This window comes from Balaenoptera borealis, assembly GCF_965194805.1.
Source record: "Balaenoptera borealis genome assembly, chromosome: 13".
NCBI lineage: Eukaryota > Metazoa > Chordata > Mammalia > Artiodactyla > Balaenopteridae > Balaenoptera > Balaenoptera borealis.
Genome location: NC_138870.1, coordinates 97,265,073 through 97,289,084, shown reverse-complemented (window position 1 = coordinate 97,289,084; position 24,012 = coordinate 97,265,073). Strand labels below are relative to the sequence as shown.

At 55.5% G+C, this 24,012-nt stretch overlaps 1 protein-coding gene across 3 annotated transcripts in view; it reads right to left on the bottom strand.

The window, feature by feature from the left end:
- The window catches only part of CACNA1I (calcium voltage-gated channel subunit alpha1 I), a 118,718-nt gene that overhangs the window by 38,692 nt on the left and 56,014 nt on the right, over nt 1-24,012 (bottom strand). For all 3 annotated transcript variants that reach the window (XM_082352714.1, XM_082352713.1, XM_082352712.1), the window contains 5 exons: nt 15,570-15,729; nt 8,919-9,234; nt 7,662-7,754; nt 4,119-4,425; nt 1,297-1,718 (listed from right to left, as the gene is read on the bottom strand). In XM_082352714.1, coding sequence (XP_082208840.1) covers nt 1,297-1,718; nt 4,119-4,425; nt 7,662-7,754; nt 8,919-9,234; nt 15,570-15,729 — 1,298 coding nt within the window. The remainder of the gene's footprint in view (nt 1-1,296; nt 1,719-4,118; nt 4,426-7,661; nt 7,755-8,918; nt 9,235-15,569; nt 15,730-24,012) is intronic.

Here is a 24,012-nt window from a genome sequence, read left to right as displayed (position 1 = left end):
GCGTGGCGGCAGCCCCAGGGGCTGCATTTAAGTGAATTGAATGAAGCCTGTGCCTGGTGAGCGAATGAAGAGGGAAATGAGAGTGTGGCCCACCACGGGGCACGGGGGGGCGGGACCTGCAGAAAGAGGGCCACGGGGAAGCCAAGGAGGCGTCGAAACCCTAAACTCTGCGGTGGTGTCAGTCTTGCCACACAAAGATGTGGGTTCAGATTCGGCCCCTGACTGGCTATGGGACCTTGGGCCAGTGACATCCCCTCCCTGGGCCTCAGGGTCACCAACTGCCAGATGGAGTGCCTCATAGGAAAGGGGTGCAGGTTAAGGGAGGGACCCCACCTAGCAGCTGGGGGACAGTGGGAGCCAGAAAATGATGTTTTTCCAAATGGATCCAGGGCTGGACTTGTCCAGGCTGTCACCCGGGGTGCGACCTATGGATTGGGGACATCTGTGCGGACCCCCCAGAGCCCTCCATCCTGTGTCCCCACAAATACCCCCTTGTACACATCCTCCCTGTGCTCCTGCCACTTCCCAGAAGCCATGCCCTCCTCCATGTGCTATCCCCCCTTGGGGACCCTTTCTCTGAACTCATCTCACCTGTGAATCCCCAGCAGTACCCCCGATGGCCTAGGGGGCCTGGGACACACCAATCAACGCAGCCAACACCCTCCCTGCGCCCCACGCACCCAGAGCTGAAGACAGAAGAAACCACAGATGGGGGACAGCCTTTGCAGGGCAACCCTGGGGCCCCTCAGTGCCGCGGGGCTGCGGTGAGGCGGGGAGTAAGTGGGGGTCGTGAGGGGCAGGAGGGCGTCCCACCTGCGGAAGGTATCAATATGTCGCAGGTGGAGCACGAAGGGCCTTGAATGTCAGTGGAAAGGTCTGCATTTTGTGCCAAGGTCAGCGGGGGCTCTGGAAGTTTGGGGGCAGGGGCGCTCCCAGCCTCTGGAAAGATCACTCCAGCCGTTTTGGAGAGAAGAGGCAGGAGGGTCACATGGAGAGGCGACAAATGGAAGTTAGGACTCTGCAGGGACTGGCGGGGGATGGGTTGTGGGGGACCTGGTGTCCACGCTGAGAGGCTCAGAGGGAAAGGAACCACATCCCCCTGTTCACACCCCAAGGGGCCATTCGGTCACTCGTTTACCCTGAGCTCCGCCCCCTCTGTGCCAGGCCCTGGGCTGGGCACTGAGGTCACGTGGCTGAAGGGGACCCAGGTCAGGGGAAGACAGACAGACAGCGGGTGTTCGACAGGCCCGGGCTCACCCGTGCCGGGCCCCCCCGGGCCCCGCCCCCCACACTCGCCTGCTGGTGGTGCTCAATGCCCATGCTGACGGTGTTGACCAGGATGGCCATCATGATGCCCCGGCTGAAGTACTTGCTCTCCACGATGCCCCGCAGCTTGGCTCGCGTCTCCCGCCACACGTCTCCGCACAGCCAGGCAGCCCCGTCCGCCTGCCCCTCCTCGTCCTCGTTCTCCAGCTCCGAGGAGGCCCCATCCTCACTGCTCCGGGCCCCGTGCCCGCCGGCCTCGTCCTCGCCGCCGCCCGAGCCCCCGGAGCCCGAGCCCTCCTGGCCCAAGTTGCTGCTGCCCAGGCCCGAGGGCCGCCGGCCCGCCTCGTGCTGGCAGCGGGGACAGCTGGTGGGGTCGGAGACCAGAATGGCAGAGATGGGCTGCACCAGCGTGTGGAGCGTGGAGCCCGGGGGGCTGTGTCGGGGGCACGGCTCTGGAAAAGAAGCCGAGGACGGGCTTGGTGCCTCGGGTCCCGCAGGAGGCGGCCCAACCTGGGTTACCACTCACGTGTGCCCACAGGGTCTGCCTGGAACCCGCCAGCCCCGCCTGGAGGCCAAGTGGCTTGTGGTTCCTGGGGAAGCAGCTTCACCCTCTGGGCTTCGTTGGCCCCCGAGGAAAAGTGGGGACTGGAAGCACCCACACACCGGGGCCATGGGGTGGATTCTGTTGGTTAATACGCGGCATGAGCCCAGAGCAGTGTCCTCGCCCTGTCACTTCCTGCCCCGTGGCCCCAGGTCGGTCACCGAAAGACCCTCCAGGAACCCCAGGCCCTCCCCACCGTCCTGCTTCATGACATCATGGAGCTTGGAAAATGGCTGAAAAGGCCGTTGTGGAGGGGAGACACCCCTCAGAGGAAGCCAAGGTGGCCTCGGCATTCCTCAGTTCTCCTGCCCGCGTGGGGGGCCTATCACCAGGGAGGAAGGGGGCAGGAGCCCCGGGCAGGGGCAAGCCCTTGCTCTAGAAGCACCACCCCCTACGACTCCCCCCCACAACCCTGCACAGCTGACTCAGGGTTAACCCCGGGAGGGGCAGGAGCTGTCATCCCCCGAGCTGCCCAGGGAGAGTGCGAGAAGCCGGGCCGGTCTTGGACCCACGTTCTGTGATCTGTGAACCATTTCAAAGAGGTGTCAGAGAGGCTCTTTCTGGATAGTTTGGTTCCTTCTTTATATTTGTCTGTGTTTTCCTAGAATACGCAGGTTTGGCTGGCGTAGCAAAAAATAAATAAATAACGTTAAAGGGAAAGAAAAACCTGTAATGTCTACCGTTCATTCCCACACTTGCTTCCGAACACCTCCCTATGTCTGGACAAGGCTCTCTGACTCAGTCACCCTCTAGACCGGTAGGGCGGCCAGAAGCCCAAGGGTGGGCCACCTCAGTGCTGGAGGTCACGGCAAAGTCCTTCCCAGCCCAACTGAACATGGGGCTGGGCCCCCTGACACTTGTTTCCCAAGGAAGGGAGATGGGGGAGGCACGAAGGCCCAGGGCAGGGGGCACAGCCTCCCTCCAGAAGCCTGTCTAGGGCTTCTCTCCACGTGGTTTCCACGGAGAGGGCGATGGGCGGCAGCAGGAAGCCCTGAGCTGTGAACACCCCTCTCCGCGTCATCCAGAAACACGGGGTGCCAGCCTTGCCTGACCCCAGCTCCCCTGTCCACGTGCTGGGCCAGCCCACGGGCCACCTGGAGCCTCCTCCAAGACCACGCCTGGACGGCTGGCCCCCAGGGGCGGCTGGGCGGCAGCTCTGAGGATGAATTCTCCAGCTTGCCTCCGAGAACCTCAGGTTCCCAGAACGTGAGACCTGCAGGGGCAGGGCCTGGGGGTGGCTGGCTCCCACGGCGCACGGCCTCATCCTCACTCCACGGCGGGGAGCCGGGCCGTCCACCGTCACAGCTGCGCCTACTCTGCGCTGATGCCGGCTGACTTCCTTGTGGGCACCGCCTGGGGGCAGGACTGGGCCTGGGGTGGGGCCCACCTCCTGTGGCCCTTTGCCTCCTCTTATGGGAGCGGTTCACGTCCCCCTAGAGGCGGGCTCAGCAGAGCCTGCAACTCTGACGTCCCCAATGCCGAGCTTTTGTCACTGACACGCTGTGTGACCTTAAGCGACTCCCTTCATCCCTCTGGACGTTAGTTTTCCCATCTGAACACTGAGGCTAATATTACTCACTCTGCTCCCTTCGCAGGACTGTTTTCTAGAACAGATGAGAAAACGAATGGAAACCCCTTTTTAAGCCTACGCTGCTAACTCTCTGGAACCGTCTACAGTCGAGCAGGAGAAACGGCCCCAAGGCAGGAGCAGATCACAGTGTTCGTGTGTCCCCAGCACGCCCTGCCTCTCTCTGCAGGGCTGGCCGCGGCCCTCTCATTCCAGCTGCCCGACTTCGCTGCTCAGGTGTGCTAGCAAGCAGGCAGGCGGCCACAGGAGCCCATCAGCGGGGTGAGAATGGAGACAGGCTACGGTGGTGGAGGATTTTATAGTTTCACAGGACTACGGACAGACTATTGTTCATTCTTTCAAGCGTGGCTCCCAGGGCGGAGCCCGAGTCCCTGTGCCCACATGGGATCAGAAGAAAATCCCTCCAGGGCAGGGCTAGGTCCCACAAGCGCAGGGCTAGCCCAGGCCAGGCACCAGCAGGTGGTCAGGAAAGGGGGGCAGGGAACCCGGGGGTGTGGATTGGAGCTGCCAGGGGAAGATCCGGGTTCTGAACTTGCTGGATACCTCTGCTTGTGCTGGGAAGACAGGGCACGTTTGCAAACAGTGCTGTTTCTGAGTCCCCAGCTAGAGGCACACGAGGCCTGCGCGGGGCACCCTGGAGGCCAGGGGAGGTGGGCCACTTACTGTAGTGCCTGGGCTCCTTGACGTGGGGCCCGGGCTTGGTGGAGCCGGGTGGCCCCGGGGCCTGGCGCCGGCTCTGCAGGGCCTGGTAGAGGCCCAGGGCCCGGCGCTTGGCCTTGCGCAGGATGTGGCAGACGTACTGGAAGATCTCCTCGTAGCAGTCACCAGGCTCGGCGTAGCTGGCCACCGTGCTGGAGGACAGGTAACGCTGCCGCTGCTCCAGCATCAGCCGGTGCTCCCGCTGCTTGGTCTCCGAGAACTGGGTCGCTATGACAACGAGGCACAGGTTGATCATGAAGAAGGAGCCCACCTGTGACCAACGGGAGGAGAGGACAGGGACAGAGGGGACGGTGGGGTGAGAGGAGGTGGGGGCAGGGGCGGGAGGGTGGGAGAGGGAGACGGAGAAGGAGAAAGAGAGACGGGGAGACGGCGATGGAGGTGGAGGGACGGAGGCAGGGCGAGAAGCAGAGGGATACAGAGGCCGAAAGGAAGACCGGAGGAGCGGCAGGGGCGGATCCCAGACATGGAACCGGGAAAGAGACAGCCAGAGACAGGGGGTTACAGACAGACAAGGGCAAGGAGGGACACCAAGGGAGAGTGAGACAGGCTCAGAGAGGACAGAAACGGAGGGTGTGGGAGGCACAAAGTGACAGGGGCGGGTGGAGACAGGGAGAGAGGAGGGGAGGGCGGAGCGCCCAGAGAGACGGAGAGGCACGGGCACAGATAGGGACAGGAAAAGATCGCTCAGGCCTTGCTCTGGGAGGAGGCCGGGGCTCAGGACAGCGGTGGCCCAGGCAGCTCCCCAGGCCCCCCTGAGGCCTGCTTCCAAGCCCTCTCCCCTCAGGCCCCTAGGCCTTGGCCACGGCTGCCCTCCCACCTGGGACATCAGCGCTGAGGGCAGGGAGGGAGGCACAGCCCCCCTCAGGCTACGTGGGCCCTGAGTCCCACCCCAGCCCTGCCCTCACTGTGGCCTTGACTTTGGGCCTCCAGACAAGAAAAGAGAAGCTTCCCTCAGAAAGGGCTTAGTTGGGCGTCTTTGTCTGGGCTCGGATGGGGTGGCGGGGAAAGGCTACCGGCTAGTGCTAGGAATTCTGCCACCTCGAGTCCCAGGGCCCAGCCCCAGGGGCCACCACAGGCAGAAGAGCCCCAGTTTCCAGAGGCAGCTCCTCCCAGGCACACGCTAAGCCTTGAACAGACTCTCGCCTGCCAGAGGGAGGGGGCAGCGTGTGTTTCACCCTCCTCCGGGCTGCCTGCCAGGAGGTTCCTGTAGGCCGCAGCCCCGGCAGCTGATCCCCCTTCCTTCCTCTCCCTCACAGCATAGCTGGGGAGCTGGGGCTCAGGAGGGGGGTACGGGGACGGGGGGGCTTCCTGGCCCAGAGGACTCTGGGAAAATCCCCTGCCTCTAAAGTAAGAAGATGCCTCACTCATTTGCTCTCTCCGCATTTCCTGGAGACCCGCTCGGCAGGCGTGTGTGAGGGGCACGGGCCCTGCCCGCTGGGAGCTCACACCTGGCGGCCTCTACCCAGCCCGCCTCTGTGGCTGCTGTCCCTGGGTAACTAGGCAGCTCCCCATCCCCTCTGCACCTCCATTTCCCCATCAAAAACATACGGCTCGGACGAGCTTAGGACTTCTGCAATCAGAAGGAGCCCTGGGGACCTGCGTGCAAAGGCCGAGGACCCCTCACCGGCTGTGTGGCCCAGGCCAGGCACCTCGCCTCTCTGGGGCTCAGGGTCCACACCTGGGAAACAAGCAGGTGACCCTGCGTGGCCAGGGTTGTGAGGGTAGCAGAACGGCACGGTCACTCAGCCTCTGCTCGCTGGATGCGTCCCAGCACCTGGAAAACTCACCATCCTCAGCCTCCTGCCAGCACCCTTTCTCCCGTGACAGGGCCACCCGGGGCCCAATAGTCGCAGCAATAATAGCAGCAGGGCACATTTATTGAGCATGTACTGCGTGCCAGGGGCTGTGCAGCCGCAGGCTCTGTCTCCTCTAACCCTCCCCAGGGCCCGTGAGGCAGGTGCCGTCACTGTTCCCCGCTTCACTGCGAGCTCAGGGAGCTAAGGGTCCTGCCCAGGGTCATGCTGGGAGTTAGCAACCCCAGACTCCACCCCTAAGTCCATCAGGAGAAGCAGATGAAGCGTCCTCCAGCCTCTCTCTGGAACTCAAGGCTCCTCTCGCAACCTCGGTGGTTCACAGTTCCCCCCACTACAGGATTCTGTCTGGCTTCAGGGTCTCTGTGAGGCGTCCCCTGCCCAGAAGGTTCTTCCCCCTCCAGCCTTTAAGGCTCAATTCCGGCATCACCTCCTCCAGGAAGCCTCTCACTTCCCCTATCCCTTCTCCAAGCCGGGTGAGAGGCCTCCTGTGGGCTCCCTCAGCCTCTTGGGCTTCCTTCTGTGATGGCTCCTAAGATGCAGTCTGGTACCTGTCTGCTGTAGCCCATCTTCCCCCACAAGACTGTGAGCTCCCAGGGGGCAGGGAGGGCCTGACTCACTGCTCAGTACCCAGCACGCGGCTCAGGGCCTGGCGCAGAGCAGGCTTCCCTGAATGTGCTAGGGAATGAACGAGCCAGTGGATGGACGGCAATGCTGAACAAAGCCTGGGTCCCTCCCTTTCTATCTAGGGTGTCTCCTCATGGGTCCAAGGCCCCAGCACCCCTAGGAAGGCATGGAAGCTAAGCCAACAGCGGGGGTGTCTCAGGTCAGCTTGTCCTGAGCCCCCAGGTCAAAGTCCCAGCAGCCCAGGATGGGGTGCTGCCCCGAGCCCCAAGCGTGCTCTCTCCCACGGCCAGGAAGCCAGAGATCCCAGCCCTGCAGCAGCAGGGAGCCAGCAGCGACTCTCCCAGGAGTGAATCACCTTGACATCTGGGGACTGTGCTATGGCTGAAGCCGCAGTCAGGCATGACAAGGTGGACGAGCTCGCTCTGCGGAGACTGTGCAGGGGAAGGTGGGAGGGGCCGGCCGGACAGGGGGCCCTCTCTGGGGGCGGAGAGAGCACCCCTTCATCTCCAGGTCTCCCCCACAAGACAGAGCTGCCCGAGAGCTGGGAGTCCCTCCGAGAATTTCAGGGAGTTCTACCAGCTCACAACCAGGCTCAGCCTCCCCTCCAGACCCTGCCCGGGAAGCAGCCCCGGGCTTCCGTTTCACAGCATCTCATCTTCCCGCCCCAGGAAACGAGGGAGGTGCTGGAGCCCTTGAGAAGCTTCCATCCTGAGGCTGCATCCCTGCTATGGTCATAAAAGAATGTATTCCCAGAGACTACGAGGCAGAGAGACACGCAGGAGCAGCGGGTGGACTTAAATGCCCAGAAATGAGAAATGAAGGCAATCGGGAGTGATGGAGGCCTCCACAGCCACCCCCGACGAGCTCCCTCAATCACCTGCTGCTCGGCTGCATTTAAAAACTGCCCCTCCTGCTCTCTCCCACTCAGCTCTCCGGGCTCTGAAGGGGCACCCTGGGGACTCCCAAAGACCCCCGCCCCCACTCTGGGGTCCCCTGGCCCATGGGTCCTTGAGCTTGCCCAGAGAGCCCCAGCTCCCCTGACACTTACTATGATAAGCAGGATAAAATAGATGAAGTTGTAGAAGGAGTGAGCATCCATCACGTAATACATGATCTCCACCCAGCCTTCCAGAGTGATCACCTGCAGCCAGGACAGAGCAGAAGAGGAGAGAGAGCGTGAGACGGCTGAGCCTCCAGAAAGGCGGGCAGCAAAGGGAGTGCCCCAGACAGAAGCCCCACCGCGTGCCGGGACACTCTACACACGTCCCCTCTCGTACTTCTCCCAAGGGCTCCACCGGGCAGACATCCTCATCCCCGACATGCAAGTGAGGAAACTGAGGCTCAGAAGGTCAGGACACTTGCCCAATGCCACACAGCCAGGAAGCAGTGGACCAGGGACTTAACCTGGTCCCTCTCGCTCCAGAGCCCCCCACCTTCCAGTCTTCCACACCAAGGCAGGAGGACTGGAAGCAGGGGGCCCTGGGCTGCGGCTCCAGCTCCCACCCCGGGCCACTCTCTGAGCCTCGGCTGCTTCTTCAGTGTGTGGGATTAACAGAGCCCACCTGGCAGGGTCGGGGCGCAGCTCAGGTGAGCCCGGGAGGGGGGCTGTGAGAAGCCTGGTGTGACTCTGTCCCCCATGCACTTTCCCAGAGAGGAAAGCAGAGGAGCCTTGGGCGAGACGAACGCTGGGCCCCCCAGCACCGCGGTCTTGTTCGCTTCTGGCAAATGCACAGAGCATTTGCCAGGTCACTGCCACCCACCCTCTCGGGGCCGAAGGGTCCCAAAACGCAGCTGCTGGGCTGTGATCACATCACGCCTTGCAGCTCTGAATTCTGTGACCCTGCTGCTCCCCAGAGCAAAGCGTGCCAAGCAGACCCCTCAGCGGCTTCTCAGCCACCGCCCTCTGCACCTGCCCCTTCCTGCCTCTGACGACAGCAGGAAGGCGACCTTGACTGAGCACTCACTGCACACTAGGCTCGGCTCGCACCATCTGGTTTATTCTTTTCAGCCACTCAAGTGTGCGGGGGGAGCTGTTATTACCCCCATTTTAGAGATAAGAAAACTGAGGCACAGAGGCATCAGGCAATACACCCGAGGGCCTACAGCCCTTTCTTCGAACCTCAGTTGCTCTGTCTCTAACATGGGCATGATAGTGCCTGTTGTGCCAGCAGGACGGGTACATTTCAATGACATGGGTGGCAAACCCCCAGCACAGAGCCCCGCCTGCCAGGTGAAGCTGCTCACCCCACCCCTCCCCAGCCCCAGCCCCCAGCATGGCGGCCGGTGCCAGGCCCGAGGGCCCCACCTGGAAGATGACGATCCAGGCATAGCCGATGTTGTCAAAGTTGATGGCGCCCTTGTGGGGGTTGGCGCTGCCTGTGCGGCACACATTGTAGTAGCGGTTCCAGTTGACGCAGAGCCCACTGGCGTTGAGGTCCTGGCGCCCCGCCCCGAAGTCATAGACGTCATCCTTGGACAGGCAGCACTCGCGGCCCTGCTCCTTGAGCGGGGGGATCTCGTGGCAGCCCATGATGCCGTTGTCCCCCGACAGGGAGCAGATGAAGGGCATCTCGTCGTCCTCCTCCGGCTGGTAGTAGGGGGGCAGGGCCACATCCCCTTGTCTGTCCACAGGTGATGGTGGGGAAAGAGGAGAAGGGGAGGGGTCACTGCCACACAGCATGGCAGGACTGGCCCAACATGCCACCATCGCCTCCAGGCCTTCGCACATGCTGTTCCCCCTGCCTGGGACACCCTTCCCCACCTCTGCCATGGTCACAAAAACTCCCACCTGCCCACTGTGGGCAGTTCCAGGGTCCCCCCCACCACCAAGAGGGAGCCTTCCCTGGGGGAGCCTCAGGGAAGACTGGGCCTTGCACTCACCCCCATTATTGCTCTTGGGGAAAATGCACCCAACTCCCCTGGGAGGCTGGAGCTCTTTTAGGGCAAGGACTGGGTCTCAGCATCCCTAGTACCCACACACTGTTTGGTCGGCGCAGAGTAGGTGCTCAATATACAAATGCTAAATTTTACTGATGCAACAGATTAAGGTAAGATACCTTCCTGCCCCACCCTCTCCCATCTATGTGACCTTGGGCTGGTCACTTCCCCTCTCTGGACCTCAATTTCTTCATCTGTAAAACAGAGATGACAATGCCTGCCCTGCCCATCCCGTAGAGCTAATCTATGATTTACTGCAATCCCAATCAAAATCCCAACATGTTTTTGTCTATGAAACCTGGCCAGATGGTTCTAGGATTTATATGAACGGGAGAATAGTCAATACAATTTTTTAAAAGAATAAAGATGAGTGGAGCGCAGCCCTACAGGAGAACAAAATACTCTACAAGTACGATTATTATTACAGTGTGGTATTGCAACAGGAACAGAAAGATTTGTGGAACACCACAGAGCACAGGGACAAACCCAGGTATAAAAGAGAAATTAGTATATTATAGAGACACCTTTTGAGGTCCATGGAGAATGGAAGGACTAGTCAGTAAATGGTGTTAAGACATTTGCTATCCATTTGGAAAATTAAAAAGTTAGATCCTTACCTCACACCATAAACATGTCTTGAAGACATGGTATCAAAAGGAAAAAAGAATGTCTATTATCTCATCATTAATTGTTTATATTGATTGCACACTGAAAATAATAATATTTTGGATATATTAGGTTAACTAAAATATATCATAAAATTTAAAATAGTAAACTGGTGCATTAAAAAGCATAAATGCAGCAAAAATAACCACAAAAACATCACAAGAAAATATGACATATTTTTGTTAACTCAGGATAGGTAAGGCCTTCTTGTATAAGACACATAAAATCCAAAATCTATAAAGGAAAAGGTTGACAAGATTGATTATATACAAAATTTCTATGAGACAAGCAATAGTATACAAAATAGGCAAACTTTTTCCATAAAGGGCCAAATAGTAAGTATTTTTTTGCAGACCACATGGTCTCTGTCCCAGTCATGCAACTCCACCATTATAACATGAACACTGTCATAAGAAACAAGTAAACAAGTGGGAATGGCTGTGTTCCAATAAAACTTTATTTACGAAAACAGGCCGGAGTTTGCCATCCCCTGGGATAAAGTATTTGCAGCGTATAAAACAGATAAAAAATAACCATCTAAAGCATATTAAAATCTCCTATAACTCAATAAGAAAAAGAACCCACTTGGGGGGGAAGGACAAAAGAATGGAAAATTCACAGAAGAAATCAAAATGGCCAACATACAGGAAAAGATGCTCACCTCACTAATAACAGGAAAATACAAACAAAAATAACAGTGAGATCATTTTACATCCATCCCAACAGCAAACATTTCAGGGCTGATAATATTGAGTATGGGGTGAGTGCAAACACGCTAATACACTATTGGTGGGAGTGTAAGTTGACATGACCTTTTTAGAGGGCAATTTGGCAACAACATCCATTAACAATTAACATGTGGACATCCAACCCAAATACATATGGTCCCCTGACAGTTTAATAAAGGCACTACTGCAATTCAGTGGAGAAAGGATGGACTTCTCCATCAGTGGTGCTGGGACAATCGGTCATCCATATAAAAAATGAATCCTGACCCCAACCACAGGTCATACTAAAAATTATTTGAAATGGAATATAGACCTAAATGTGAAAGATAAAAACAAGAAAGCTTCTAAAAGAAAACACTGGAGGACAGTTGGTAACCTTGGGTTAGGAAAGGATTTCTTAAACTGGATACAAAAAGCATACTAGGAAAATGATTGATATCTGGTCTTCATTACAACTGAGAGCTTCTGTTTATCAATCAAATGACACCGTTAAGAGAGTGAAAACAGAAAAAGAACAAAACGAAAAAAGAAAAAATTTTTAAAAAGAAAAGAAAAAACAAAAAGTATAAAGGAACAAAAAAATTTTTAAAGAAATAAAAAACAAAAAAAAAATAAAAAATATTTTAAAGAGTGAAAACAGAAGAAAAACAAAAAGAAAAAAAATTTTAAAGACAATAAAAGAAAAACAGAAAAAATATACAAAAGAACAAAAAGAATTTTTTATTTAAAAAAAATAAAAAACAAAAAGGAAAAAAAATTTTTAAAGAAAAAGAACAAAATTTAAAATATTAAAAAAAAAAGAGAGAGTGAAAACAGAAAACTTAGACTGGAATCAAATATTTGCAATATATATATATCCACCGAAGGACTCAAATCCAGAATATGAAGGTCCGCTACAAATTTATAAGAAAAAGAAAGGCAATCCAATTTTAACATGGCAAAAGACCATACAAACACTTCACAAGAAGATACACCAATGGCTGATAAAACACACGGAAAGGTGCTTATCACCACTAGTCATCAGGGAAATTCAAATTAAAACCACAATAAGGCACCATTGCACTCTCACTAGAATAGTAAAAATTAAAGGACTGACAATTCCAAATGTTGCTAAAGGATGTAGGGCAACTGGAACTCTTAGACTTTGCTAGCAAACATTTAGTGCAACCATCCTGGAAAACAGTTTGGCAAAACCTACTAAAGCCAATAAACATATGCACTCCCTTAACCCAGCAATTCCACCCCTGAGAATTTACCCAAGAGAAGGAATGGCCATATCCACCCAAAGACTTGGACAAGAATATTCATGAGCCATAGAGCCAAAGAACAAGAAACCACCCAGATCAACAGGAGAATGGAAAAACACATAGTGGTATATTCACTCAGCAGAATCCTCACAGCAGTGAAAAAGAAGGAGGGACTTCTCTGGTGGTCCAGTGGGTAAGACTCCTCGCTCTCGAAACATGGGGCCGGGTTCGACCCCTGGTCAAGGAACTAGATCCTGCATGCATGCTGCAACTAAGAGTCTGCATGCCACAACAAAGATCCCCCGTGCCACAACTAAGACCCGGTGCAGCCAAAATAAATAAATAAATAAATATTAAAAAAAAAAAAAAAGTAATCTAGAGATGATTTTTTTTAAAAATGAAAAAGGAAATACACAAGCAACAACTTGGATGAACCTCACAGACACTGAGACAAAGATGCAGACACAAAAGGTAACGGCCTATATGATTCCATCTAAAGAAACCTCAGAAACAGGCAAAGGGAATCTATGGTGATAGAGATTAGAATAGTGGCTACTTTGGGGTGAGGGGGAAGGTTACTGGGAAAGGGCAGGAGGGAGCCTTGCTGGGGACAGTAAGTTTCTCAGGGTAGATTTACAGGGATGTACAACCCAGGTAAAACCTCACTGAGCACTTAATAGCTGTGCCTGCTACTGAGTGTAATTTATACCTTAACCAAAAAAAGTATTTTAAAAAAATGGACACGGGCGCATACCTCGTTTTTTTTGAGATTTGCTTTATTGCGCTTCTTACAAATTGAAGGTTTGTGGCAACCCTGTATCGAGCACATCTATCGGTGCCATTTTTCCAACAGCATTTGCTCACTTTGTGTCTCTGTCACATTTTGATTATTCTTGTAATATTTCAAACTTTTATTATTATTATATTTGTCATGGTGATCTGTGATCAGGGATCTTTGTTGTTACTATTATAACTCACTGAAGGCTCAGATGATGGCTAGCATTTTTTGGTAATAAAGTACTTTTTAATTGGGGTATGCTCTTTTTTTAATACTATTGCACAATCAATAGACTACAGTATAGTGTAAACATAATATGCACTGAGAAACCAAAAAAGTCATATGACTCACTTTATTGTGGTGGTCTGGAACCAAACCCTCAATATCTCTGAGGAATGCCTTACATTTTGACTAGAAATTATGAGTCTAGCCATTGATCACAAAGATCGCAAGCATACACAATGCTCCCTGCAGGCTTGAATGTAAGAGCAAAAACTTGGAAACCATGCAAGGTCCATCAACAGAAGCTGGCTCACCAGCTTCTTATTCATTCGTGGAATAAGAAACACTGATGAAAAACACACTCAAGACACGCTGCCAGAGCAATTCTCATTTTTAAAACCTGTCTGGGGTGTAAATAGTCGTGTGTATGCATTAATGCCTAGACAGAATCCGCAAGAAGGGACCAGATGCTTTGCAGAGGACACCAGCCCAGGGCTCAGATTCCGGGCCCTGCCACTTCCTAGCTGGGTGACATCGTCCTGATTCTGTGCTCATCAAGAACACTGCAAATGACCATCTGGGGTCTCCTGAGGGGCTCATGTGCCTGGAAGGCTGCTTCGCACACACTCCCTGGGGGGCAGTCACGGCAGGCTTTAGAGTCAGGGGAACCCAGGTTCTAATTCTGTCTCTCACTTTGCCAAGCTGGGTGCCCTGGAGCAAGATTCTCCTCTCTCAGCCTCAGTTTCCTGGTCTCCACATGTTATCAAAAGTCAAGCATCACCTCCACGGCCCCTGTCACACAGGAGCGCTTCATCCTTGCTAACCAAGTAAATAAACTGGTCTAGAGATACCCAACAACGAAGAAAATAAACTCACAAGTGACATAATTTCAGACAGAGATAGTGCCAAGAAAATCAAGCAGGATAAGGCAGTAGAGGGTCTGGGGGAGTGGGGTGGTGAGGGAAGGCCTCCAGGATGAGGCGACATCGGGGCTGAGCTGGGATAATGAGAAGGGAGCCATGTCGGAATGACCTAGAGAAAGATCCATATGGGACGGAGGGGCCTGGATGAGACCTGAACCCAAAGCTGAGAGCTCATACCTACCCGTCTCCATCTTTGAAGGCCAGACCAGGAGAAGCAGGGTCGACCTCTCCTGCTGCCCCAGGCCCTGACTCAGGGGCCACCTCTTCCAAATGACTGACACAGTGAGGGCACCCCTGCCCCCCACAGGGCTCTTACCCACAAGGGTGCCCCGTCCCTGATCTACCCAGGTACCCTACTGTTCACGCCCACAGTGGTGGTCGGGTCAGTCCCTTCCCCAGGCTTCCCCCTGGCTCTCCAGCTTATCTCCATCCCCACAACCAACAGTCAGGCCAAGAGGGAGGCCCAGCCCATGCCTGTGCAGTGTCCCCAGGGGCAGGAACTGTCCCTCCTGCAGTCCTCGCTCCCCAGGGCCAGGAACTCCTTCTGCTGCGTCCTCGGCCCGAGTACGGGCTGGGCAAGAGCTGCCACTTGGATGAGTTTGTCGAGTGACAGGATGAATGAAAACGCTTTTTTGCTTCAGTCTCCCTGGGGCCTGGCACACAGCAGGAGTGCACTAATGCATATTAGTGAAACAAAATGAAAATATAGTCATGTCCAAATACATATGGGCATGTATGTACACTGAAAGAGGCTGCTTATGCCTCGTCGCTGAGATTCTGTAGATGTCACATTTCTCAGACAACTCAATGCAACTCCTCCAAGAGCCAAAGCTTGATTTCTGTTTACATAGCTTTGGACAATCATCTCTCTGAGGAGTTGCTCACCCCACTGCTTTTAGACGCAAGTGGGCCACATGTGAGCTGACCTTTCCCTGATGACTCAGAGTCACTGATAGGAGTGTCTGTGCTGTAATTAGAAAGCCAGGTTCCACGTCTGCTTTGAAGGTTTTCTGTCTCTTTATTCCTTGTTGTCATCACTCCTGCTTGGATCTTAACTGCCCTTTCCCCTCTTGCCCGACCTCCTTCTCGTTTGCTGTTTCCACTCCTTCGGTCCCAATTCCCAAGTAAGTTAAAACTATGTGTTAAGTAAGAGTCACTAGGTACTGAATTAGCATCTAAGGGCCTATCTTGGACTGGGACTTTGTGATACCAATTTTGAGAGCTCAGGGGACTTTTGTGCTCATTCTGGTGTCCAGCCATTCGTGAGAGACCTACCACCAACTCACCTGGGCACATCCCTTAATCTCTCTGCACCACTGGAAATAAGGATTGGGACCAGGTCTCAATGTGGAGACCTTCCTAGCCCTGAAACAGTCAGCGCCACTGCTCCCCCAGCTAAAGCTGGCCAGGAGCCTGGGGCAGGGGGGTACAGGGTGGGGGTGGGACTGCACTCACATGGTGAAGTTCTCCTCCAGGAAGCAGCGGTTGCGCAGCAGGCCCGCCCAGAGCTGCACGCCGATGATACCGAAGATGAAGAAGACAAAGAAGCAGAGCAGGAGGACATTCCCCAGCATGGGCAGCGTGTCCAGGAGCAGGTTCACCAGGATCCGCATACCTGAGAGAGGGAAGGGTGGGTGAAGGGATGGGCAGACAGGGGCAGAGGTCCCAGAGAGGACAGAGGGAGAGCGGGGTTAGAGGCACAGAGAGGGGGCAGTGAAAGGAGAGGTGGGACATATGGGCAGGGGCTCCTTACTGCCCTCAGCCTGCTCAGTGGCCACCAGACAGACTTCCTCCTTGGTACCGGCCCCTCCTCCCAGAGGCCATGGAAATGGCTCTGGGCCCCACGACACTTCCACTAGATTCTGGGTGAATAGGCAGGCATTTATGGAACACCTTTTATGTGCCAAGTGCTTTTCTGGGTAATGCACAAATATGATCTCCTTCGTGAGGGTGGTAATAGTATCCCTATTTTATAAAGGAGGCAACTGGAGGTTCCTAGAACTGAAGCTACTCGCCCAAGGTCACACAGATAGGAAGCAGCAGGGTCTGGATTTAAACCAGGTGTCCTGACACCAAGTTAGCACTCTTTCCACAACCCCCAAGTACCCGAAGGCCTAGGACTGAGGCTGGCTCATCTCCTTATGCCCAGCACCCACCCAGGATGGGCACAGTAGGTGCCTAATAAGTGTCCTTCATCTCCGGGGCAGTCAGTGGTTCCCTGACCTTGCCAGGACACATCAGTACCAGCCAAAACCACCCTGCTGACCCGCCCACTGCATGATGGAACCAGGCAGAGCTCTCAGAGCCACCTACAGAAGAACCCTGGCCAGCCGAGGGACTCAGACCTGGCCTGATGCCAGAGGAAGAGGACTTTTCCTTTCCTAAGAAATAGCTGCAATGAACAACCCAAGCCAGAGTCAAAAGAAGAGAAAATGGGGAAATGGGAGTGGAGATAGACATCCCCAGCGAGGGTGACAGGGTGACTTGAAGGGGGCTTCAGGCAGGCATGGGAAGGGGGGCAGAACATGTGTTCCTGGGGAGGTCTGACATCCTGAAATGCCTCAGGTAGGGAAAGCCTGTGGAAAGCACGTAGCCTCTGATTTAGAGAGATTCGGGTTCAAATCCTCACCCTGCTAGCCTCTGGGACCTGTGGGACCTGAACCAGTCCCTTCCCCTCTTGGAGGATAAGGCCCCTCAGCAGAGGGGCCCAAGAAGACAACAACCACTCTACAAAGATTCCCCAGCTCAGGGCCCACACCCAGCTCTCAGCAAACTCCGGGGCTCCCACCCCACAGAGGAAGTGGAGATGCTCAGCTTCCGGCACTGCTCCACACACTTACCACCCTTCACGTCTGTCTCCCCATCCTTCCCCTCTGCCCCTCCTGCCCTGGGCTGACCCATCTGCACCCTCCATGCCCTCTCTCTCCCCGTGGGCTCAGTACCCCAGCTGTGAAAAGGACCCAGCTCTCCCAAGTCTGGGTGACATCATCTGCACAGCTTCAGTAACTGTCTGCATGTCACCCACTCCCTCCTGACTCCTCAAGAAGATCCAGCCAACCCAGTCACTGGAGAATCTGCAGGAATGCAAGCCCCAGACAGGTGGGTCACCTCTGTAGTTTTGCCCAGCTCCCTTTCCCAGTCCTATGAAAACAGCACCAATTCCCCGATTCCAGTCCTATGGTTTGGGTGGGCTGACATGGAGATCACATGACCTAGGCCTGGCCAATCAGCATAGCTTGTTCCTCTAGCCTCAATGATTGGTCCAGGATGGGCACGTGACTCCATCCAGGACCAATGAGAGTCTGCACTGAGATTTCTGCTGGAACTACAGGAAAAGAGATGCTCTCTTTCTGCAGAAGTTACAAGCTGGGAGGAGTTAAGCCTGGAGCTGCTGGGGCCATTTGCCTCCCGGGAATAATGCCTGCCTGGGGTTGAAGCCAGCCCAAGGAAATCAGAGCCCAGGACAGAGAGGGAGTGATTCCTGATAACACACTCTACAACACAAATCTGGGCATGTCATCACTATGTATGAAAATTGCTGGCACTCTTATCAGTTACAGAAGCTGTGGTTTGTGGACCCCTGGCAGGTTGGGGGAGGTCCCTGGAAGGACTACAGAAGGTCCATGAACCTTATGGAATTGCTATAAAGTATGCAAGTATGATGCCATGAATTTTTCTGGGAAAAAGGTCCACACAAATGTCTGTGGCCCCAAAGATTGTCAAGAGCTGGTGGGTCACCCTTGAGTGCACACCCCCCAAGATCCTGTGATTCCTGTGAACCCTGCCTACCTCTCTAGCCTCATCTTCCTCTCTCCCTCCCTCTGTCCCCAGTGTGCACCCTATGTCTAGCAATATCAAATTATTTAAAGTTCCATAAAGCTACCATGGGATTTCACACCTCCATGCTTTTTTACTCACGCTGTTCCCACTTTCTAGAACACTCTTCCGCCTCTCTTGTGCCTGGCAAACCTCTATTCAGCCACCACAGCTCAGTTAAGGATCTGCTTTCTCTCTGTGAAGACTTCCCATACCCTTTCTAACCCCATCCCTCTCTCTCCTGCTCTGGGCAACCTCAGCACCTCTGACCTAGCCTAGGATGTACAGTTGTGCCATGTACAGTTGTGCAGGTTGCATACTGCACAACCTTGGAGGCACCATTTACATCAACATCCAAACTTCTTCTAACCCTAGTGTGTAGTCATCTGTTTACCCTCCTGTCTCTTCCACTTGGCTCTAACCTCCTGGGGGCAGGGCCTGTGTCTGTGTCACCTCAGTGTTCTTGGAACCCAGCAGGTCCTGGCCCAGAGCAGAGGCTCAGCCAACATTTATTGAATGACTGCTTGTGAATGAATGATGTGCTAAGTCATAGGGAGGGAGTGGAATGTTGGAGAGGGGAGGATGGAAGGATGGTGACCAGGAGAACAGTGGCCCTGGCCAGATTTTTATTTATTCCAGGGGTGATGGCTGAGGTAGTTATTAATGAGGGTAATTATTTGGGATTTGCATCACGAGCTCTGTATGGAGTGATTTCCAGTCAATAATTAATGCCCACCCCCATCCTCCCTCCCCACAAAACTAGGTCAGCCTCCTCTTGGGAAAGGCAGTGGGGCTCCTTTGCAAGCTCCTGCTCTCCAACTGAGAGCAAGCCAGGGTGAGTGAAGGCTCAGTACCCCACCTCGCCACATCTGCCCCCCCCCACTGCAGGGTAGCCAGGGGGTGTGCAGAAGAGGGAAGCGAGAAAACAGAGCAAGCACCCTGCAATCCATCCAAATGTTAAGTCAGTTGCAGGCCTTTCTGATGCCCCATCATTCATTCACTCATCAAACACTCATAAATACTGCTGCATACCGGGCACAGTGCTGGGCACATGGGGAAACCAAAATCCTCATTTTTTTATGCCCTCATTTTTTACCCCTGCTGGTAGAGCTTTCAGTCTACCAGCAGGGGGTCAGGGGACCACAGTGTTGGGGAAAGGGACCATGCCTGGGCAGTGAGGGCAGCTCTAGGCACATTCCTGGAGGGGCTGACTCAAGCTGGGCCTTGCAGGATGCCAGGAGCTGTGGCAAAGGCACAGAGGGGTGACCATTCAGAGAGGGCATCCAGACTGTGCTTGGGGGTCTAAAGAGAGCGGGGCTCTCTGTTAGGTGGCTGGTCAGGGTGGTCCACGGGCAGATTTCTAAACAGGCCGAGCGCTTGATCAGCTCTGGGCTTTAAAGGGGAAGGAGTAATCCTGGAGGACAGGACAGAGGACAGGACAGAGGCAGGAGGCAAGCACGGAGGGCCAGGTGGCAGCTGTGAGAAGGGGTGAGATCAGAAAGGCCTGGAGGAGGCGGCTCCGCACCATCCCAGCCCCGCTTCTCCGTGCCTGTTCCCCGGGCCCAGCCTTTGTTGCTCAATTAATTACATTTCTCAGTTCTCCAGGACATTGAAATTCTGAAACGCTCCTGAGAACCTGCCAGGCTGGCTTCCCTGAATGGCAGCCCGGTCCCTCCTCCCCTCCTGCCACCCTCTGCTGAGCTGGGCCGCAGCTCACTTCACAGCCCCCCTGGGGCCCGGGGAGTCCCAGGGCCACTGAGCCACCACATAATTAGCTAATTAGGGACTCAGAACGAGTTCATCACTTCCGCACCAGGAAACAGGGGCCACGCGATTAGGGAGCCAGGAAGGACCCCGCGAGAGCCCAGCTAATCCTCCTTTTATGCCCACGGTCAAGTAAGTAATTAGCTAAGGCAAATCCGATGGTTCCACTCTGCCCTCATTTCCCCTGGCACTGTGTACAGGAGAGAGAGAGAGACAGACGGAAAGTGAAACAGAGAGAGAACTGTAGACAGAGAACAGAGATGGAGAGAAAGAGAGACAGAGACTGCCTTTAAGACCCGTCACCATCTGCCTCAGACCATCCTTCCTGCTCATCTCCCTCCACACCGGCCCCCAGCCAAAGCCTCCTCCTCCAGGCAGTCTTCTCTGATTCTCACTCCCAGATACTTAAGAAGGCTTCCTGCGTCTAGTTCCCCCATGGCTCTCCTTTCTCCTCTCTCAGGATGAGCTTACCTGGTTCTGCTCTCTTAGTGTGACTTTTCAGGCCTTCAGCCTGGGGTGGGGACCAGGTGTGCCTTGGTGAGGGCAGGCTGCAGGCGACCCATGAGCGTGGTTGAGGGCCCTGCTTCCCTAGTTTAGAAGGGAAAGAGGACCCCGGAGTCCTCAGAACATCCAATGTAGCCCCTACCCTGATGAACACCCAGAGCATCAACCCACAACAGGACATCTGGGTCCCAGTCCTGGTTGCGCATCCTTGAGACAGAGCTTGCCCTCTCTGGGCCCCAGCGGCCTCATCTACAGAAGAGGACGGTGGTTCCTGTCCAGCCTCAGGAACACCCCAAGGCCAGGACACCTCAGAGTGGGGTGCCCCCAAAGTTAGAAGCCTCCAGCAGCCCAACCACCCCCCTGGGGAAAGTGTAAATCCTCATCCCAGCTGCCTCCCATCCCCCACCCACAGGCCCCACAACCAGGCTCCAGTCTAGCCCCCAAGCCTCACACCCCGCGTCCTCCACGCCGCACCCAAACCTGCTGCTCAAGCCAGACGGCGGATGCGCCCGGCACCCCGACTCCCCACCTCTGCACACACTCTGTCCCACTCACACCGCCCGCCACTCTCTGCCACAAGGGTTCCTTTGCTATTGTGCTGCCAGGGGCAATGCCGGGTGCACTTCCCACGGCAGGACGGGGTCCATGCTGGGGTCAGACTGACCCATTTCCAGTCCCCGGGAAGCCCAGGTTCTGGGTCACCGCCGGGCCCTCAGAGTCGCCCAGAAGTCCATCTCTCCTCCATTTTTAAAACTCAGCTGCGTGGTCACCTCTTCTGGTCCCTAGGCTGAGCTCGTGCTCCTGCAATGAGCTGCCACAGCCCCATCCTCCCTCCATCGCAGCACTTGTTACACTGTCGGCCTTCATCACAGCTCTGCCCTCCTCTCCCCGCCGGAAACCAGGAGGGCAAGGCCCACCAGGGGTGTTCTGCATCCTCCAACCCAGCCCAGGGCCTGGCACAGCGTGGCCCCTCCGAGGAGGGCAGCTTGAACGAATGTAGGAGTGATGGTTGAGTGGATGGATCTGTTCAACAAATATTTAGTGAGGGCCTACTACGTGCCAGGCACTGTTTTAAGCTCTAAGGATACATCAGTTTAAAAAAAACACACAAAAGGGACTTCCCTGGAAGTCCAGTGGTTAAGACCCCTCACTTCCACTGCAGGGGGCGAGGGTTCCATCCCTGATCCGGGAACTAGGATCCCACATACCACGCGGCACGGCCTAAAACACAGACACACACACACACACACACACACACACACACACACACACACACACCAAATCCCCTGCCCTTGTGAAGCACACATTCTAGGTAGGGGTAGGGAGAGATAGACAGAGAAACAGCAAACATAATAAGTAAGTACATTTCCTCATTTGTTGGGTGGTAAGTGCTACGAACACAAAAAGTAGAATGGGGGAGGAGATGGGGAGGGCCAGACTGGGGCCGGGGGTCAGGCTGGTATAAAATGGGGGCCAGGAAAGGCCACACCAGCAAGATGCGTAGAGCAACTGTGTGCACAGCTGGGGAAGAGCTCTCCAGGCAGGGGGAACCGCCAGGGCAAAGATGGGAGGAAATGGGGCTGCCTGCAGGTGACTGTGAATCTCTGGCTTCGACTCACTCTGAGTGTTGCGGGCAGAAGAGAGACATGGTCTCCTAGCTGCTGGGGAGAAAATGGACGGTGTGGGCCAGGGAGGAAGAAGGAGGCCCGTTAGGAGCCCCAGCCTGCAGGATGGTCTACAAACACACCTGTGTGACCCTGGCACATGCGGACGCATCTCTGGAAAGGGGGCCGGGCCTGTGGGCTGCATGGCCAGGAGGGTGACAGTGGCCACACGGTGGCTGCTTCCTGAGGGCACCCCCTGCCTTCCCCTGGGACAGAAATGGGGAGCACTGAGGGGGCGCCCAGGAAAGATGCGGCCCCTGCCCGGTGCCCTCCCTGCTGAGATTGCCTGGGCCAGACGCTAGGCTTCCTCCGTGACTCTCCAGGGTGGGGACCGGGCCTTCCGTCCACCTGCTCCTCTCCATCCCACCTGGCCTGGCCCAGCCATCGCTCACCTGCCATCCTGATAATGCACATCTGGCTGGTCCAGATGACATGGCAGTGGAGGGGGTCGTGGTTGGGTTCAGGAGACATTCTGAAGGTTGAGCCGAGGGGTGGGATGTGGATGCGGGCGGTAGAGAGGAGCCCAGGCATCTCCAAGGTTGGGGGCCTGAGACTAGAGGCACGGAGCAGCCCTCAGTAAAGATGGGGGTCCGCGGGGATGGGTGGAGTCTGGGGTGTGTGGCGTACACCCATGTGAAGTCGCTTCGTAAGATCTCAGGTCCAGGGTTCAGGAGAGAGGAGTATGGCCTGGAGCGTCATGTGGGTAGCATCAGGGTAGAAATGGTCTCTAGGTGGCATTTAAAGCCAGGAGCTGGGGGAGATGGATGACAGGTGGGCAAACTGATGGAGCTGCTCAGCCTTTTCGCCCCTTCTCGCCAGGGACCTCCCCAGACCAGACCCTCTGCCCTAAGGGAAGCTGGGCAGCAGCGAGGCAGAGGGCCCTGGTGGCGGTAGGGGGCCAGGAGGAAGATGGGGGTGTGCTTCCTGACAGGCATCTCCCCTGGGGGTCCGGGGTGCTCTCTGCAGACGGGAACGGTCAGCCCACGTTAGCGGGGCCACTCTGCCAGGCCAGCTCAAGCAGAAAGAGCCGAACTCGCACCAGCCTCTGCCAGGGGCACAGCCCGCAGCCAGGAGGAGGGGAGCCAGGCCCGGGGCAAGGGGCGCCGAGGCTGGGGTTGGCCTGGGGGATCCCCTCTCTCCCTGGTCTGGCCGGGTCAGCGGAGGGCGCTGAGCAGCCGGGAGAGGCCGTCTGCTGCTCCTACCATGGCCAGTGCCAACTAATCAGAGGCACAGTGGGTACCGGGAGGCCGGGCCAGGCAGCATACGGCTGGGCTGCCGAGGACACAGCTACTGGCCGCAGCCCAGCCTGGGAGGGGCCTGTGGGCTGAAGAGGGGCCTCAGTGCCCACTCCTGAGATAAGAAACAATCCCCAGGCAAGGAGTCTGCAGCCCTGCACCCTCCACCTCAGGGGAGGCCTTGGTTTCCTCCCCAAGGCTGTCAGGGCTCACGCCCTAGAGGGTGGGCCTGGCCCTGTGCCACTGAAGGTCCTCCCCTCACTGGGGCCCCTGCTGCCCTCTTATTCATTCTTCAAACGTCCTGTGCCCCACTCCTCTCTGAAGCCTCCTCAAAGTATGTCGTTGGTGGCCTTCCCCTCGGCCCTGATGCTTCCATTAGAGCACACATCCCCCGGCCCAGAGCTCCTGGCTTGAGTGTCTGCCTACAGACACGGGGCTGCATCTGAGTCTTCTCCATGACCCCACAGCTGACCCAAGACCTGGCCCCGTTGCCCCTTAGTGGATGCTACTTTGGATGAACGGATGATTGGATGAATGGATGAATGAATGCATACACAGTGCCTCTCTCCCTTAATCTTGTGTCCTGTCCCCGAATCACTCCTTCCTGATTTGTAGAATAGAACTTGACCCTGGCGGAGGAGGTGGCGGTAGGCGGGGCTACCTTCACCCCACCCCCACCCCAAGCATCTCTCCTCTCACAGTCCCGGCTGCTCTTTTCTGTTCCCAAGCCAGGTTCTCATCAGATGTTCCAGCCAGATGCTCTCCCGCCCACCCCCACTTCTGCTGAAAGGCAGCAGCCCTGGGGAAATTGGGCCCCTCCACTGCCTCTTCTCTCTTCTCTCCCCACCTTCCTCCTTCCCTCCTTTCCTTTCTTGGGGGCTGCCAGACCTTTCTTCCTCAGGGCAGCTGGGGGAC